At 36.0% G+C, this 17,242-nt stretch overlaps 1 protein-coding gene across 1 annotated transcript in view; it reads left to right on the top strand.

The window, feature by feature from the left end:
- The window catches only part of LOC144964883 (sialin-like), a 41,222-nt gene that overhangs the window by 16,368 nt on the left and 7,612 nt on the right, over positions 1 to 17,242 (top strand). The window contains exons 3-9 of the mRNA XM_078899614.1: positions 6,775 to 7,011; positions 8,180 to 8,267; positions 9,452 to 9,547; positions 11,782 to 11,918; positions 14,224 to 14,376; positions 16,270 to 16,402; positions 16,757 to 17,001. Of these exons, the coding sequence (XP_078755740.1) occupies positions 6,775 to 7,011; positions 8,180 to 8,267; positions 9,452 to 9,547; positions 11,782 to 11,918; positions 14,224 to 14,376; positions 16,270 to 16,402; positions 16,757 to 17,001 (1,089 nt within the window). The remainder of the gene's footprint in view (positions 1 to 6,774; positions 7,012 to 8,179; positions 8,268 to 9,451; positions 9,548 to 11,781; positions 11,919 to 14,223; positions 14,377 to 16,269; positions 16,403 to 16,756; positions 17,002 to 17,242) is intronic.

The raw sequence follows: 17,242 nt of genomic DNA, 5'->3' as shown, positions 1-17,242 counted from the left end.
ATATTACATGCTAAAGCAATCATATTTTAAATGTTTTTTTCAGACCAAAAAATTGTTCAAATCGGGAAATTGGCCTAAAAGTTATCTACATCAGAGTAGTTGAAGTTTATATACAGTTATTCACAAAAATAATCTTTAAACCAATTTCTGCCTTTGCAGTAATGTGGAGATAGAACCAGGTAATCCCGAGTCCACGACGTAGCTTAGCCCTTAAAACCCGCAATAAAAGAAAAAGAAAAGAAGTCAAAACAGAAACAAAAAAAAAAAAAAACCCAAGATATCAGCGTGGATAATCCGGCCATGCAAGTAGAACGAATGGTATACAAAATGTCTAAAGCGGTTTCGATTGCAGATTACCCTCTCAGGTTTAAAAAATGTGTCCCACCGTCTCAAAACGGCATTTTGAATTTAACATCATAATAATACGATCGAGGTCCCAAGTTTTTGAGAGTTTTTACCAAGATGAGGGTCATTTTTAATTTGAAGGACGAATTTTCTGGTCAAATTTTTAAATACGAGTTTTCCAGAGTACGGTAGTTAACTTGTTAAAGTTACAAAAGGCTTTCGTTTGTCTCAGATAGGACGGACAGTACACTTTTAGACAGGGATACGAACAAGAGAGCTTCATTTTAAGACAGACATGATTCGGATCAGTCACAGCCACCAATATTCTGTAGACGATACGCAATATTTAGGCACTTTCCAATTCGCAAGAGGAAGAGAATAGTACTTGAGTTTTATGTCACTGATATATGACAATGATAATAACCATGTCACACCTTATACTACCAGATAGTAGGCCCAAAACAATTGAGGACACACTAAAACGATTGTGAAAATGACTGTTATGTGACCTGCACTTGCTCTTTCTTTGATTTCGAGAACTAATTGATTGTAAAACAGTTATCTGTATCTCATGGGTTCGTAGTTTATATATATCTCTCTCTCTTTGGGGAGTAAAACGGATATTAATAATTTATTGGTAGCTACCATTTGAATAGGACGTTTTTTGTCTATTGTAATATTCTTTCCGCCAAGACTATAAAATCAAGCTGGGTGGAAATAAGTATTAAAAATACCGACTCAGTCCAGGATTGATACTGGTCCCTATCCTGGCAATCAAAAGGTCTGAGGTTTAATCCCTGGTCGAGGGTATTTTTCTTTTTTGCTTTGGCGGTACCCTGTCAGACACACTTTTTCAGATTTTTATCCTGGTATGTTAGCCGACTGCTCTTCCAATCTAACTTCCATGTACTTCCATTGAATTTCGCTTAAGTGTTTTTTGCATTTTATTGGTCTATTAGAAACGCTAACTTGATTTTTGTTCTCATGTTACTTAGTACGTTTTGTAAATGAGCTCCTATTATTTGATAATAGGCATTACCTGTATTGATCACACCTGATATTGTATATTATAATACGTTATCTCCTTGACCTTCTTACACTGTCTGTGTCCTTGGACGGTCACATAGGTTCCTCTGATAAAACTTATAATATTGGTGGTCATAATAGAATATGGCCACTTTATGACCGGGATTGACCGCGATTTTTACAATGTTTGATCAAGTCGACTTGCTCCGGATATTGGGGTCTGAATTTAACCCTTTCGTTTTCTTATGTTCACCTTTTGGTGGACCAGAAAGTTTGTCCTCTAAATCCCCCTTCCAGTTTTGTCTCTGGGCAATCTAGTACGAGGTGGTTTGCATCTCGTGGTGCTTGGTTGCACTTTGGGCATGTTGGTGATTCTTGGAGCCCCCATTTGTACATGTTGGCAGCTGTTCTTGTATGTTTTGACCGTAGTCTATTTGCAGCTACCCAGTATTTTCTTGGTTGATCCTGTAGACCCGGGATACTTTTACAGGGGTCTTCAATTAGTTCCCCTCCTGTTGGCTTATTCCATTTCCATTCCTCGCACCAGGCTTCTTGCGTGTTGTAGTTTTCTTTCTTTGATAGGTAGAAAGGTGAACATTAAGTAAATGGGTTACTTGAATTCAAAGCTGAACACATAAAGTAAATGGGTTACTTGAATTCAAAGCTTCACTTGAATTCCAAGCTTAACACATATAATAAAGTAAATGGGTTACTTGAATTCAAAGCTTAACACATAGTATAAATGGGTTACTTGAAGAAAATGAGTTTTGTGTTTAATTCTTCAAAAACCTAAAATGTGACCCGCCGTTTCAAAATGCTATTATGTCGTGATATGATGTATCGGACACCAAAAAGTGAATCAAGGAATTAAAATTATAAGAAATATGAACCTACAGTGTTCTTTAATACAACAAATTGTATTTTTTCCCCATAACGAGAAACAATTACCCCCCTCCCCCACCCCAGTTCTATATTTGTAGCTATAAATTTAATATCCAGACCTAATTCTAATCAGTTTGACTTTAAAATCAATAGTCTTCATCTTGTTCTGCACGACATAATACCAGATTGACGCGATGGGCTGCATTCTGTATTCCATCGCTTCAGTTTGGTAGAATCTCGGAATGAATTCTAAATTAAGAAGTATGCGTCTATAAATAAAATCGAAGTGATGGCAATGGCTCTGAAGCCATCCTGTATTGGCTTGAGGGCTGTATCTAGGACTGGTTCACGTCTGTTCAATAATATATGCTGTTAAAAACTGTTCCTAAAACAACACATTGAAAATCAAGAAAACCCATTTACAGCACACAAAATAACGTTTTTATCATTCAAATGGCATGGAGGGTTTATGGGCACCAAAAAATACCCGAAACAGGAGAAATTATTGAAGACCTACTGATGTTCCACTTCTATTATCCAAAACATTAAATAGAATGGTCCAGCTGCAACAGAGTTTGATCGAGACCTGTTAGAACAATCTCTAAGTAACAAACTGCTCTTTTCGCAACGACACATGGCAAAGCATGGAACCACTTTGTCACACAATTTCCAAATACAGACACCACCTGGAGGATGTGAGCTGATCCCCAAGGCCGATGAGTGATACGTTCATTGAGTGGTTAAATAACTGCAAAGTGGCGAGGTGATGAAAGAAAACAATTCTACTACTATCTACGTCCTTGGATAAACTCTTCTTATCTTGTAACCTACAGTTACTCGTATATTGAGCCTTTCGACGGGCATAATATTATTCTCTAATTCCTACTCGCCGCATCAATTTGGCTTTCTGTCAGAATGAAATAGATAAAGAACGAGTAGCTCCATAAATTTGTAAAGTCAGCAAAGGAATGATTTGGATCTTCAGCGGTCACTTCCTGACAGTCAACATGCAGTGCCGAGTCAATAATATTTTGTTTATAATGCGGACATTGTTGTAGCTGCTGTTTGGTAAATTATGCATAACTGTGTACTTAAATTATTTTAAAAAATTGTAGCTGACTTGGACAGGTGAATGGAAAAAAGTAACAAGGTAGCACATTATAAATTAACGATCTGCCCTCAGCAGAAACAAACAACAATTATATATATATATATATATATATATATATATATATATATATATATATATATATATATATAGTCGGAACCAAAAATAATATGGTTGTCATTATACCGATCTTTCATCATGCCAGGCAGGGCAGTTAATACGTCCATTAGCACTGATGAACAATTAACATGTCTGTCATGCTGATGGAGTTGTTCGGCTTTCTCACAAAAATAAATGATTATGTATTTATCTACACAGGACTTCCCATTTCGCCATCATCATCATCATCATCATCATCATCATCATCATCATCATCATCATCATCATCATCATCGTCGTCGTCGTCGTCGTCGTCATCATCATCATCATCATCATCGTATTCACCGTCGTCGTCGTCATCATTGTCATCATCATCATTCCTACCATCAATATTTTAATTCCATTATGGTCACTACTATTCCTTCTACTAACACCACGAATAATATAACCTTCAGCTTTTATATAGAGCAATATCTATTTAATGTGCTCAAAGCGCTTTACAAGCCAACCGCAACATTTAACACTTATTCCATTGCGCTATTACCGGCCAGGTACTCGGTTTACACCTAAGTGTGATGAGTGAATGTGAGTTATGATTCTATTCCAGAAACTCAACTTTGCGCCACCTAGAGTGGGACTCGAACCAAGGACCTATTCTCCGTAGGCGAGTATCATGCTTACCGTAAAGACGACTACTACTACAACAACAACAACAACAACAACAACTACTACTACTACTACTACTACTACTACTACTACTACTACTACTACTACTACTACTACTACTGCTGCTGCTGCTGCTGCTGCTGCTGCTGCTGCTGCTAGTACTAGTCAGATTTTTATTAACTGGTGCCTGTTTTTCTTCTTTTTTCTTAGCTGTCCCTCAGTGCACAGCTGCAAAAAAAATGTATGAACCTCTGGATCAATTTGTTTTAATTAAGAATAATTTTTACATGAATTTTAAAAACGATAGGAAAGGATTTCGCTTATTACAGCTATATTAAAATCGATGGGAGGTCATCATCATCATCATCATCATCATCATCATCATCATCATCATCATCATCATCATCTAGTCAGCTGATCCTGCGTAGGACGTTGCTTCCCGAACTTTCTTGCGAAACAGATTACGGTTTTCCGCCAGTCTACTTGCTTGAGTTGTTGTCATTCCCAGCCATTCACATAATATATCTTGTTCCCAGCTTCTTGTTGGTCTACCTCTTCCTCTCTTGCCGTCTACCCTTGTCTGCAGAATGTGCTTTTCTAATGATTCGTGGCGAGTCGTGTGGCCAAAATAGTTCAGTTTCAATTTCTTTACAGTTTGAAGAAGAATTGGTGATTTTATTCAGATCCTTCTCAGGACTTCTTTGTTTGTTTGTTTTTCAGTCCATGATATTCTGAGTATTTTTCTGTAGCATGCCATTTTAAAATCTGTGATCTTTGTGCTCTCTGCTTTGCTGATAGTCCACGCTTCGCATCCATATGTTGCAGTTGGGAAAACAACACTTTTGAGGATTTTGATTTTTGTTTGAATGCACTGCCCTTTCCAGATAGCTCTAGCTTTGATCTTGCCATTGCTAGTCTCCTCATGATCTCTAGGGCCGATTTCCCGTTGTACTCAATCCTGGCTCCAAGATATTCAAAATTCTTTACTCTTTCTATTTCTTCTCCATTGATTTTTATGATGGCATCTGTTTTGCACTTGTCAGTATTCATGATTTTGGTCTTCTTTATATTCAGCTTAAGGCCTTTGGTCTCGCTGTGTTCCTTTACAGATGTTATTAGATTCTCTAGCCCCCCCCCCCCCCCCCCCCCCCCCCGGTATTTGGATATGAAATAGCGAATGGCAATTTTTAATTATCAGACAACTACATTATATAACTATCAATGCACATAACTGATGAATACAAACAAAGGGAACATTACGCGCTTCCAACATTATTTTGATTCCAAAATTTTGAGAAATAGCTTGTGGTTATGCCAAAGAGGATTGGGTACATACATTTAATGTTGACCGGTCAAAAGTATAAATTCATCCATCTATGCTACATTGTTTCCAGAAATATGTACATATGTTCAACATTCATAACAACAACAATAACAACAATAACAACAACAACAACAACAACAACAACAACAACCTAGAAGTACTGGACATATCAATCATCAGCACATTCTGATGACGAGGGTGACGAAAAGGAGAAATGGAACGACCACGGAATGATTCCAAGCATCGCACTATCTAAGTAAATGTAATTTTCTTCCTGTTTGCGAAGATTGGAGTCTTCCCTTGTTATATCATTCATTGCTTCGTCGGTGATTTGGTTTTCCTCCTCTCAATCTCTCCCTCTACTTAGGCCCAATGACCTCGTTTGGATTGCGCTCACAGTGATATGGGAGAAGTCGCGTAACCTCATGTAAAAACTCCCCAATTAGATGGTCTGCTTTGAAAACTTTTTCTTGTTCATTTCTCTTTACTTAGGAGTACAGTTAGCCCTTTGATAAATGAGAATATGTAGTGCTGCCCGATTGAAACCATGAAATCAGGTCAGCTTTTATATTTGCCCAAGTCGGAGCCTTGAAGTGATCATGGGCCACCGAATGGTAGCGTTGTCCAATACAACACACCTGGGTGCTTCGAGGGAAGGTAGCAAATGGTATTTAGCCAGTCTTCAACACCTTTGCATTGCCCCAAGAATGATATTCTCTACCTTGCAGATGATGCAGAGAAGAAAAAATGCCACTGCGTGCTTTTAAATATCCAGTATCTTCACCACCTGCAAAAATAACAATGGCCTCTGTCCAGAACCCATGGACCTTTTTCTATCCGAATTATCAGACGTCTGATATTTTGTCGGATGTATGTTTACGCTCACCGAGCTCCATACACCTCTGGATGATATCCATATCTAAGTTGTCTAGGATCATTTTCCTACCACATCATTCCACACTGGTGATCTCTCTGTTGTATTTCGATAACTATCTCCTCATTGTTGATTGTGAAATTCCAATTCCAAAGCCGTCCTCTTTAATTGCTTATATATATATATATATATATATATATATATATATATATATATATATATATATATATATATATATATATATTACATGAGTGAAACCGATAGCAATTTCGTATTGTATTGTATCGTATCGTATCGCATTGTTTAAGAGTCTAATATGTTTTAAAGGCTCTGTGAAACGTTCATGCATAGACAATTGTTTTTCAAAGTTATTAGTGTTTTCATTCTGTACAATATTATTTCTATCACTTCTCAATGTTTTCTCTCTTTTCAAAAATTATATTATCAAAGTTGGACGGCGAGTTGCTATGGGACAAACACACACAGGGCCTTGTGCATGGATCATTATTCTGGGGATACATCATGACTAACATGGCTGGTGGTATTTTATCCACTATATTTGGAGGCAAGCGGGTGATCGGCCTCTCTATTCTATCTGCTTCATTGCTGACCACCATAGTTCCAGTTGTAGCCAGGCATGATGTCATCCTATTCATGGCTCTGAGATTTTTGACAGGGATGACTCTGGTAAGGATGGCGATTTCATTTATGCGAGTATAACTCTTTTCTAAATGCCTTATACGTACTTTACATATTAATAAATTAAGATGGCTACTCCCACCAACTTTTCAAAACATTTATGACTGAAACTTAATGTACAATAATGAACATAACAGCTTTAAAAAATAACATCATTCGAAACGCAGAACGTTTTGGGACCAAATCGCTTTATCAGCAAATATCAAAATGCAGATAATATGCTAAGTTCATCTGGGTATAACGTGACGTATTAACGTTTACAGTACACAACTTCCAGAAGTATATCATTCACTCAAACCTGAAAGCAAATATAGAATTACATCACATGATGCAGGGAATAACTTACTTTTGGAGCTCTTTGTACTCAACTGTCTTAAATATTACGTACACATGTTTATTGCTTATTGCATATTTATATCAAACAGCTAATTCTTTTTTAAACAAAGTCTACTACAGATGGTAGAAAAAACATTTTTTACCAACAATATAATATAGCCTACAAGAGTTATTTTCGACATTGCTGTGCAGTGGACCTCAAAAAGGCAAAGCAAGAATGAAAAATACATGAAAAACAACCGTCCCAAAAGATCAGTGTTCCTCGACAAGGGATCGAACCTCACACCTCCTGATTAGCGATCAGACGTGCTACCTTTACACCACAGAGGTAACCTGACCGGTACTAATGCAGCCTGAGGTTAGATCCCCAGTCGGGGAAGACTGCTTTTTGATATAGCTTTTTTTAAAAAAATTGTACCTATTTTTCTTTCTTGCTTTGTCTGACACTGTTTCATACACATTTTAACTCTCTTCTTAACTGCCATTTTCAGGATTTTCCCCAAAACTTCACACCCACCTAACACGAAATAGATTTTTTATCACTCAGACACAATAGCAGTAAAATTCTTGCGATAAATAATTTCTTTAGTAAAACATGCTCTACAACACACTGTTCATTTTCTTTAAATTTTATGATGTACAAAAGGAATATGAATAAGAAAAATGTTGGTTGTATCGTAACGAATGTGACGATTTTCCTATGGGTGGTAAGGAGGGGTTAAATATATTTATCTTACACCAGTGCCCGATCCCTAACTTGTCAATATGTGCAGTAAGCATCCTTTCCATATTATACAAGACTATTATGGACTATTTACAGGGATTTGTGTCTCCCGCCATTCAGTCTCTGTGGTCTTACTGGGCTCCTCCCCTGGAGAGTAGCAAGTTAAGAAGTATATGCTTCGCTGGTGAGTTAATATACTTATTTGTTGTTGGGTCAATGTATTGGCAGCTTCCACATTGATTGAAGTATTTACTTTTAAGAATGAGAGGTGAAAGAATGGCGTTGCTGAGGTTTCTCATTCGTCTTTAGTTTTTCATTCATCGTCATTTGTTGACAAAAGGGAAACCCGAAACGTCCACCATTAATTAAATTAAAGCTCCCATTTCATTTGCCATTGTGTTTTGCGGCTATGTGGTCTTGGTGTATAACCCCCGTTTTCGGATCGGAAGGTCCTGGGTTTGAGCCTCGCTCGGCGCAATGTTGAGTCCTTGGAAAAGGCTCTTTACTCACATTCTCTCTGGTACCTGCCCATTAACAGCATTGCCTCTGTCCGAAAAAAAATTGTGTAATATCGCCTAACAGGCGTCATATCCCGTCCTACATGTTAAATGTTGATGTTCGCCAGGGACCCCTTGTAAAGCGCTTTGAGCACGTTTAGTGGATATTGTTCTATATAAAAGCTCAATTTGTTTTCAATTTTTTATATTTACTGAAATGTCAATAGCGAGACAGGAGGGGATCAGAAACGGGAAAGTTTCATTATTCCTATGAGGGCTATGTGGTCTTGTGATATGACACTCGTCTTCGGATCGGAAAGTCCCAGGTTTGAGTCTCGCTCTGAGCAGACATAGTAACAGCGTTGACTCTGTCGGAAAAAAAAATTGTAATATCCGCTAAAAGTCTCGTCCTACATGTTAAGTGTTACTCTTGGCTAGGGACCCCTTGTAAAGTGTTTTGAGCACGTTTAGTTGATACTGACCTATATAAATGCTCGAGTTTTCATTCGAACCCCTGGAAAAATTTGTCCTCAGAAGACATGACAATGAAGCCTAAAGCCCATAATACATTTACCATTACCCTGATAATGTGCTTGTATTGATTTATTATCTACATATTGTAATAAATAGACGTTCTCTTTCGTATTGTCTGTGGTTTAAGAGTATTGTAAAACCCTCAGCAGCAATCTTTTTTTTTGATTGAGTTATTTTTACATTCTACAATGATGGTGAATTATAATTTTGAGGCTGATTTAACCTGAACAAGCTGTTTTGTTCCTGAATCAATAAAGTAATTTTGTCTTTAGATATAACAGGTACTTACAGAATATAAAGCCATGCTACAAAACTATCATATTTTGTTGTCATTCAGGTGCCCAACTCGGCAAAGTGTTAACATATCCAGTGGCAGCATTGATGTGTGAATACGGACTGGATGGAGGCTGGCCAACTTTATTTTACCTACAAGGTTTGATTACATCTCTTCTACATTATCCATGATGGGTTAATCCCCTGTTTCGTATCACTAAGTTGCGCAATCCATGCTATAGAATCAATGAGTGTTGCTTTTTGTCATTGTATATAGTCGGTCAGCTTGGTGGTTGGTTATCTCTAAATTCTAGCAATCAGACTCTAAATTGAAGGTTTCATACTCATTTGCATGTCGATATGATTCATCTCGCGGACAGAACTGTTGAGTGTTCACCATCAATATATCTAGCCATAACGTTGCTATTAATTTCGTTGTTCTTTTCTAAACTGATAAATATATATATATATATATATATATATATATATATATATATATATATATATATATATATCAAATCACCAAACTGGCCATGCGGAACAATAACAGTTTGTACTAACGCTTAATATGTTTCACATCGACTTCCTCATATCTTTTTCTCGGCCATAGGGAATCTATAGTCCGTTCCCTAACCCGTGGCACGCATCGACGTATATATCTTCACAACCTTCTTATGGATTTTAAGGATAAATCGCTCCAACACTTGAATGTTTAGTGACATTACGCCGATTTTTTTCACCGATTACAGCACCGTACTTTGGGATTTGTCTTCTTTATGGTATATAAAAAACCGAAGGGTTTGGGATGAGTGGGTATTTGGATGGTTTACATCAATATTATTAACAGTGAATTATGTTGTGATTGCGATCCCTGAACTCGCCACAGGCTTCACCAGGGGTTTACTTTTCACGAGATTCATGTGCACTACTCACTAACATTGCCACCCTGGATTCTACATGACGCAGCAAATTGCACTCTTTGTAAACACTTACATAAACAATCGATACATTTTAATAGTTTAAAGCCAGAGGCGTAGTTGTCTGTTGTGATTTCTACATTCATTAAAAAACTGATAACAATATGGATTAAACATTCTGATTTTTAATAATGAGGAAAATATTCAAGTATTTCTCCAGTGAGACGAAGCGCGGAATTCTTTTTCATGGCATGCGGCGAATACCAATACTATTAACAAGGATCTCAGAGTAGAGAAAACAAATGAATAATGGTGTAGTTTTGATTATGCACCTCTTTTATTTGAAACCTGCAGTTCCTTTAAAATGTTATACTGTACACAAATTACATGGAGTGATGGTGTTAAAGAAGTTTTGATCCAGTGACATTTCACATTATATTATATTCAAAGTGCCACATATATTATTTTATAAATATTTTTCCCAAGGGAAAGAGAATCAACACACCATTACTGTAAACATTTTAAAGTCACACACACACACACACACACACACACACACACACATATATATATATATATATATATATATATATAAAAATATATATATATAATATATATATAATATATATATATATATATATATATATATATATATATATATATATATATGCAAACGATGAACCGATCAAAGGATTTTAACATTGTGAGAAAACTATGTAGTCTATCACTATCGATATTCAAAATTCGTAATGTCACTTAAAATATAAATCTGCAATGCATATAATCACGTTATCACATTTCGTAAATTTGGAGGAATTTGCGATAATCTGTGAACACGGGACTTGGAACGGACTATAATAACTCTTTATACTTTTATAGAGTTCATGTTGTGCATTAAAATGTCGCTGCTCCAATCTCAATCCGGTGGAAATAAAAACTCTTCATTAAAGTCATTTATTTGTGTGATTCTAAATAAAAAGAACCTATAGTCCAAAATATGCAATCACAACATGTGTAGCTCTGTACATTTCTCTTTTTGTCAAGCATTATTGAAAGTTGTCTGTGACATTGTGTGTAACCTTGCTTAGCTATGCCCTCGCCATCGCTGAGTGAGGGTATAAAAATGACGCCTGAAAGAAGACTTTAACTGTGTGAAATGGATATTTATTCCATAAGACCCTTCTGGGAAATGACTGAGGTGTTATAAAAGACGTTGGGCCTACGTGCACATATTTTCAGGTCTGATAATCGAACCCAATTATGAGTTAGATTTAACATTATTGTAATGAATAATAATTTATATTGGTTTAAGAGTATTTTCAATACAACAGTAACAAATTGGGTAATCAGACCTGCAAATAAGTACACGTCGTATTAGGCACAATGCGAAAATAATTGGTTTTATATTTAAATCATTTCATCTATTTAAATGCACGTGGACAGTATCTTATTTGTAAATTTTGATCTGTAATTCCAGGCACTGTCGGCGTTTTGTGGTTTATCTCATGGTGCTTTTTTGTGTTCGACACACCTCGACAACACCCCAGGATCTCTCACAAAGAACGGGAATACATTGAGTCCAGTTTACACGGCATCATGCCCACAGATCTAAAAGTATGACATTGTAGCAAATAAGGATTTTGGATACTTTTTTGTGAAGAATAGTCTTTCAGAGCCACGAGTCTCATGGAGTCGGAGTTTATCCTGGTTTCTATAGCGTGAACCGGGCAGTAACCGTGTCTTAATATCTTTTATATATGGCGTTAGACTATCGCAAAGTAGATTCGCCAGATCTAACAGACCAAGCTACCCAATCAGAGTTGGGTGGACGGGGTGGGGGTGGGGGTCACAAACAATTCCAACTTCACCCGAGATCGATCTCTCTCCCTTTGCATTTGAAGTGAGTGCTCTATCAAGTGAAGTAGATCAAAAACAAAAGTCTACACCTTTAGCGTGTTTAAATAGACTTGATTAACACGTAGACAATGGTGACTGGACTAAACGTAAAACTGGTAAACTAGAAGTGTGGGGTAAAATTTTAGGCCTAGATTTAGAAAATAAAGATTTTTTAGGTAAGAATCCTTCTTGAACACCCCACAGTGTTTACTCATGACTATACGATATGTTTAATTGCTATGTTTCTGATTGTAATTCATGAAAAGGCATGTACCCAAAACATGCATATTTTGTCCTCAAGTATTCAAATGTTATACTCTATACATGTCTCTTGGATCTACAGTGAAATGTTCACATGACTAAATATTTTCTTTAATAAATGAAATGTTGTTTAAGTCAAATTTGACAAATTTGAAAATGCCAAATAAAGGCACATAATACTTTCTAAAATGTATCATTGGCGATACGAAGATAGATTAAGATAATTAAATCTCACCTGGCCTATAGTATTGTAGACTTCGAGCTGACTTAATACAAATATATAGACTAACAAGACATGGTCTTGACAATGTAGATGGATCGGAATTTTCACGTTATTCTAAAATAACATTAACTTTTTTGGGAGATATATAAAATATTTGTAACTAGAATTAATATTTTGAACTAAAAATTCCCAATAAATTTAAGAATCCAAACCTGGAATAGGATAACATTTGAGACTGCCTTGATCGTTTCAAAATTTGCATTGATCGGAGTTAGACAATTTAAGATTTCTTTTTGACTGAATAGATGATGGATATTGTCTAAAACATCAAGTGCTATGACATTTATAAATTGACTGGTGTCTGTTTTTAATTATTTCAATTACTACTTGTTCCATATGATTTGCTTCTGTTAGTCGTTACCACGTGATATGATATGATCTGCGTGTATTTCTCGATATTGTTTATTCTAGAGCTTATCATTGTTCTCTGACCTTGTTACTGTGTTTTGCAATGAGGATTGAATTGTCAACGTCAGCATTAATTTCTGACGGAGAAAAATAAGAGAAACAAAAAGTAGTCCTATAGATATAGAGATAAAAGACTTATAAAACCTGAGCCATACGTAGTTTCTATTGGCTTAAAATAGGCTGTAACAATAGCTTTATACCAGAAACTTCTATACCCTTAGTTGGTCATGTTTGCTACCCTTTGGATATGTTATTTAATATATCCAATGCGGATGACCATGTACTTGCTACGAGAAAGCAAAATCGTTATTGGGGTTAAAAAGAAGTAAGGATTTTTTTTCTTGAAGAACTTGTCATAGTGTATTGGAACTTAGTTCACTTAATTATATCTCAATTTTTCTAAAACCCCGCATTGGAATAATAACATATTTTTATTGCTGCTGATTATGGGTCTCTTGACGCCAGGTTTGAATTTAGCTCAACGAATCGTTTTAGCTAACAGTTGGCAGCAGGCCTTTTGTGTTGAGATGAAACTAGAATAAAATGTAATCACATTATGTGTGATCATAAGTGTGAGCTTCTTTAATTGGTATTTTATCATTATGTAAACCAAGCAACACATATGGCCTGATTGGAAAAAAGAATAATAAATCTTGCCCGAGTTTTGATAAACAGGGTTAACTATCCACGCAACATAAAACTGAATTTAATGTAGCCTATATTTACGAGCAGCACAATTAGGAAACCTACAACCAGAACGATGTATATAGACTTTATGAAACTGAGAAAACATATAAAAATACAAAATTTCACATCTTATAGTTTAGAGTGTATTTATATGTACTTAAAGAGTAATATCAATATTCAAAATAATCTATTGTGCTGCAGTTACGAAAATATCTCTGATTTTGACAATACTTGTAGAAGTAAAACATTTTTAACATCACCGGAAAATCAGTATTTTGGCATATACTTTTCTGCCTTGAGATTATCACATATTATTGTATATTTCTGTACATATTCCTTATAACGTGTCCTGTAATCGATACTCATGTCCATGGTAATTTCCAGAAACAAGACAAAACACCGTGGCTTTCGATACTCAGTTCACGTCGAGTGTGGGCCATCATCATAGCCCACACATGCAGCAATTGGGGAGAGTACTTGTTTTTAACCAACATTCCCACGTACCTGGAAGAAGTGCTACAGTTTGACGTCAAGGCAGTAAGTGTGGGCTATATTGGTATTTTACTTAACAGCCATCATGTCTCGTCCTATATGCTGAGTGTTGTTGCTGACAAGAGAACACTTACAAAGCGCACGTATAGTGAATATTGGGCTTTGTTTTTAAAACAATTATTAGTTTTATTTTTGCATCTAACTTCTTACTATTTTTTAAATATTTATATCTTATTCTTCGATAAGTAGTTCTATAGAGCCATGGAATCGAGGGATCTACCGTTAATTTCAAGTTTTTATTATTTGCTGCTACTCTTTTGATATGGCAGACTCTAGGTGTTTTGCTTCAAAATTATGTTCCCACGTCTAACAAATCCAAATACCCAACCATTGATTCACATAAAGAAAAGTCAGAAAACCCTTAACTGAACTTTGGAATCAATAATAATAATGATAATAATAATAATAATAATAATAATAATAATAATAATAATAATAATAATAATAATAATAATAATAATAATAATAATAATAATAATAATAATAATAATAATAAGAAGAAGAAGAAGAAGAAGAAGAAGAAGAAGAAGAATGGTGATGATGATGATGATGATGATGATGATGATGATGATGATGATGATGATGATGATGCGTGATTTCTATAGCGCCCCTTTCCACCAAAAGTGCTCGGAAGTGCGTATACGTATGTGCACATGCGATAATATACGAGTATATCATTCAATAATATCAATAAAATCACTCATAGAAAACTGAAAGGAAGTACTCTGTCTTCAAAGAGGCTTCAAAGGAGGACAGAGAATTACGGCGTGTGATGCTTGTGAACCACGTGTTCCATTAATCGATCTGTCAGAGCTTATTAAGTATCATATAAAACATCTCCATCCCAAAACCAAAATGGTCGAGTGACAAAGTCACTGCACTTGCACAGTTAGCATCTCAATACTTTTTTGAGAAAGTGCCTTACTTCCTATTATTCAGTTTATGCGCTGTACTGCGGCTAACGCCTGGGTAATCTCAGTCTTTTTACCAGTTAGACCTTAAAGACAAATTCTACTGAAAATGAATAAAGGGAATATTTTTATTCTTATATAGGGGTGGGGTGTAATTTTAATACTGAAGATCAACTCTAGTGAAAAGTAAATTATGTTGAAAGATTTTGACTGATCACATATGAGAAAAATGTAGTGTTTTTAAACACCAACGAGAAGAGTCATTTATTTGGTCGTAAATTAGTTACCCTGACAAGGTAAGACAATAATAATAATAATAATAATAATAATAATAATAATAATAATAATTGAGCTTTATATAGCGCAATATCCACTAAATGTGCTCAAAGCTCTTTACAAGGGGTCCCTGGTCAACAGCAACATTTAACATGTAGGACGGGGCATGCGGCTTGTTAGGCGATATTACAATTTTTCGGACAAAGACAACGCTATTAACGGCCAGGTTCTCATTTTACACCTGAGTACGGTGAGAGAAAGCGAGTAAGGAGCCTTTTCCAAGGACTCAACTATGCGCCGAGCGCGAGGCTCGAACCCAGGACCTTCCGATCCGAAAGCGAGTGTCATACCACAAGACCACATAGCCGCACAATAATGTGGTATTGACTCAATAAGATATCTGGATTTCATTTATTTTTATCCTTGCAGACGCAGATTATTGTGCAGTTACTGAATCAAAATTATAACTTCCACTTACGAAAAAGAAAACAAATCTTCGTCCAGTTATGCTTTTGAGCTGAAGACATTTCCTTTCGTCAAGCAGATTTACGCTCATTTAAATTGTTTTTATCATCTTAAGAAGAGTTTTGAGTTCGAAACAGTCATTGTTATGTATTCTTCTGTTTTGTGAAGCCAATTATTCTTTTGTTCAACCCATTGTAAAATCGATACTAATTCAAACTTTTCACAGAATGGGTTTCTATCTTCCGTGCCATACATTTGTGTTTGGATAATGATTAGTTTGTCAAGCTGGATAGCAGACTTAGTCAGAAGGAAGGGTTTTCTATCTACTATCCAGACTAGAAAAATATTTTCTGTCGTTGGTGAGTAGCCTCATCATCGTCATCCTCATAATCATCATCATAATAATCATCATCATCATCATCCTCATTGTCGTCGTCTTCATCACCATCATCATTGTCGTCGTCGTCGTCGTCATCATTATCATCATCACCATCATAGTCATCATCAATATCATCATCATCATCATCATCATCATCATCATCCTCATCATCATCCATATTACCAACAGCATTGCAATCACCATCTTCGTCATCGTCGTTATCATCACGAATATTGAATAAACAATTGTCACGTTATATTGATATTTGCGTTTCAATTTTCATTCAAACCTTAACTGGCGACTTGCTTACAATCCACCATGTTTATTTTCACAGGCTTGCTCCCTCCAGCCTTGTTTTTAATAGGCCTCAGCTTTGTAGGATGTTCCGAGCCAGTGACCGCGGTTACTCTACTTACCCTTGGGGTTGCCTTCACTGGGAACCAGTATGGAGGAGGTCTTTACATGAACGCTGGGGATATTGCCCCGAAATATGCAGGAGTGATTTACGGGCTGTCCAACACCTGTGCCACCATTCCAGGTTTTCTGGCCCCAATGACCATCGGTATACTCACAGAAAACGTAAGTAGGAAGAGATAGATTCGCTAAATTTCTCAATACACAGGAGTCCTATTGCCCCTAAACGGTATTATTTCGAGGTAAAATGGATGCCAAAAAGAGTTTTTAGAATTAAAATGACAAGAAATGTAACATGTTAGTTGATAGAGAGGTATAGTAGATCATATGTATCACGCATCAGGTTTCACGGATCTATCTCATAATCATTTTCTTCATTCGGTAAAAATAGTGATTGCAGATTAAT

This window comes from Berghia stephanieae, chromosome 2, assembly GCF_034508935.2.
Source record: "Berghia stephanieae isolate SIO BIC M18660-M18661 chromosome 2, UCSD_Bste_1.3, whole genome shotgun sequence".
Lineage (NCBI taxonomy): Eukaryota > Metazoa > Mollusca > Gastropoda > Nudibranchia > Aeolidiidae > Berghia > Berghia stephanieae.
This window is presented reverse-complemented; position numbering and strand designations above follow the sequence as displayed.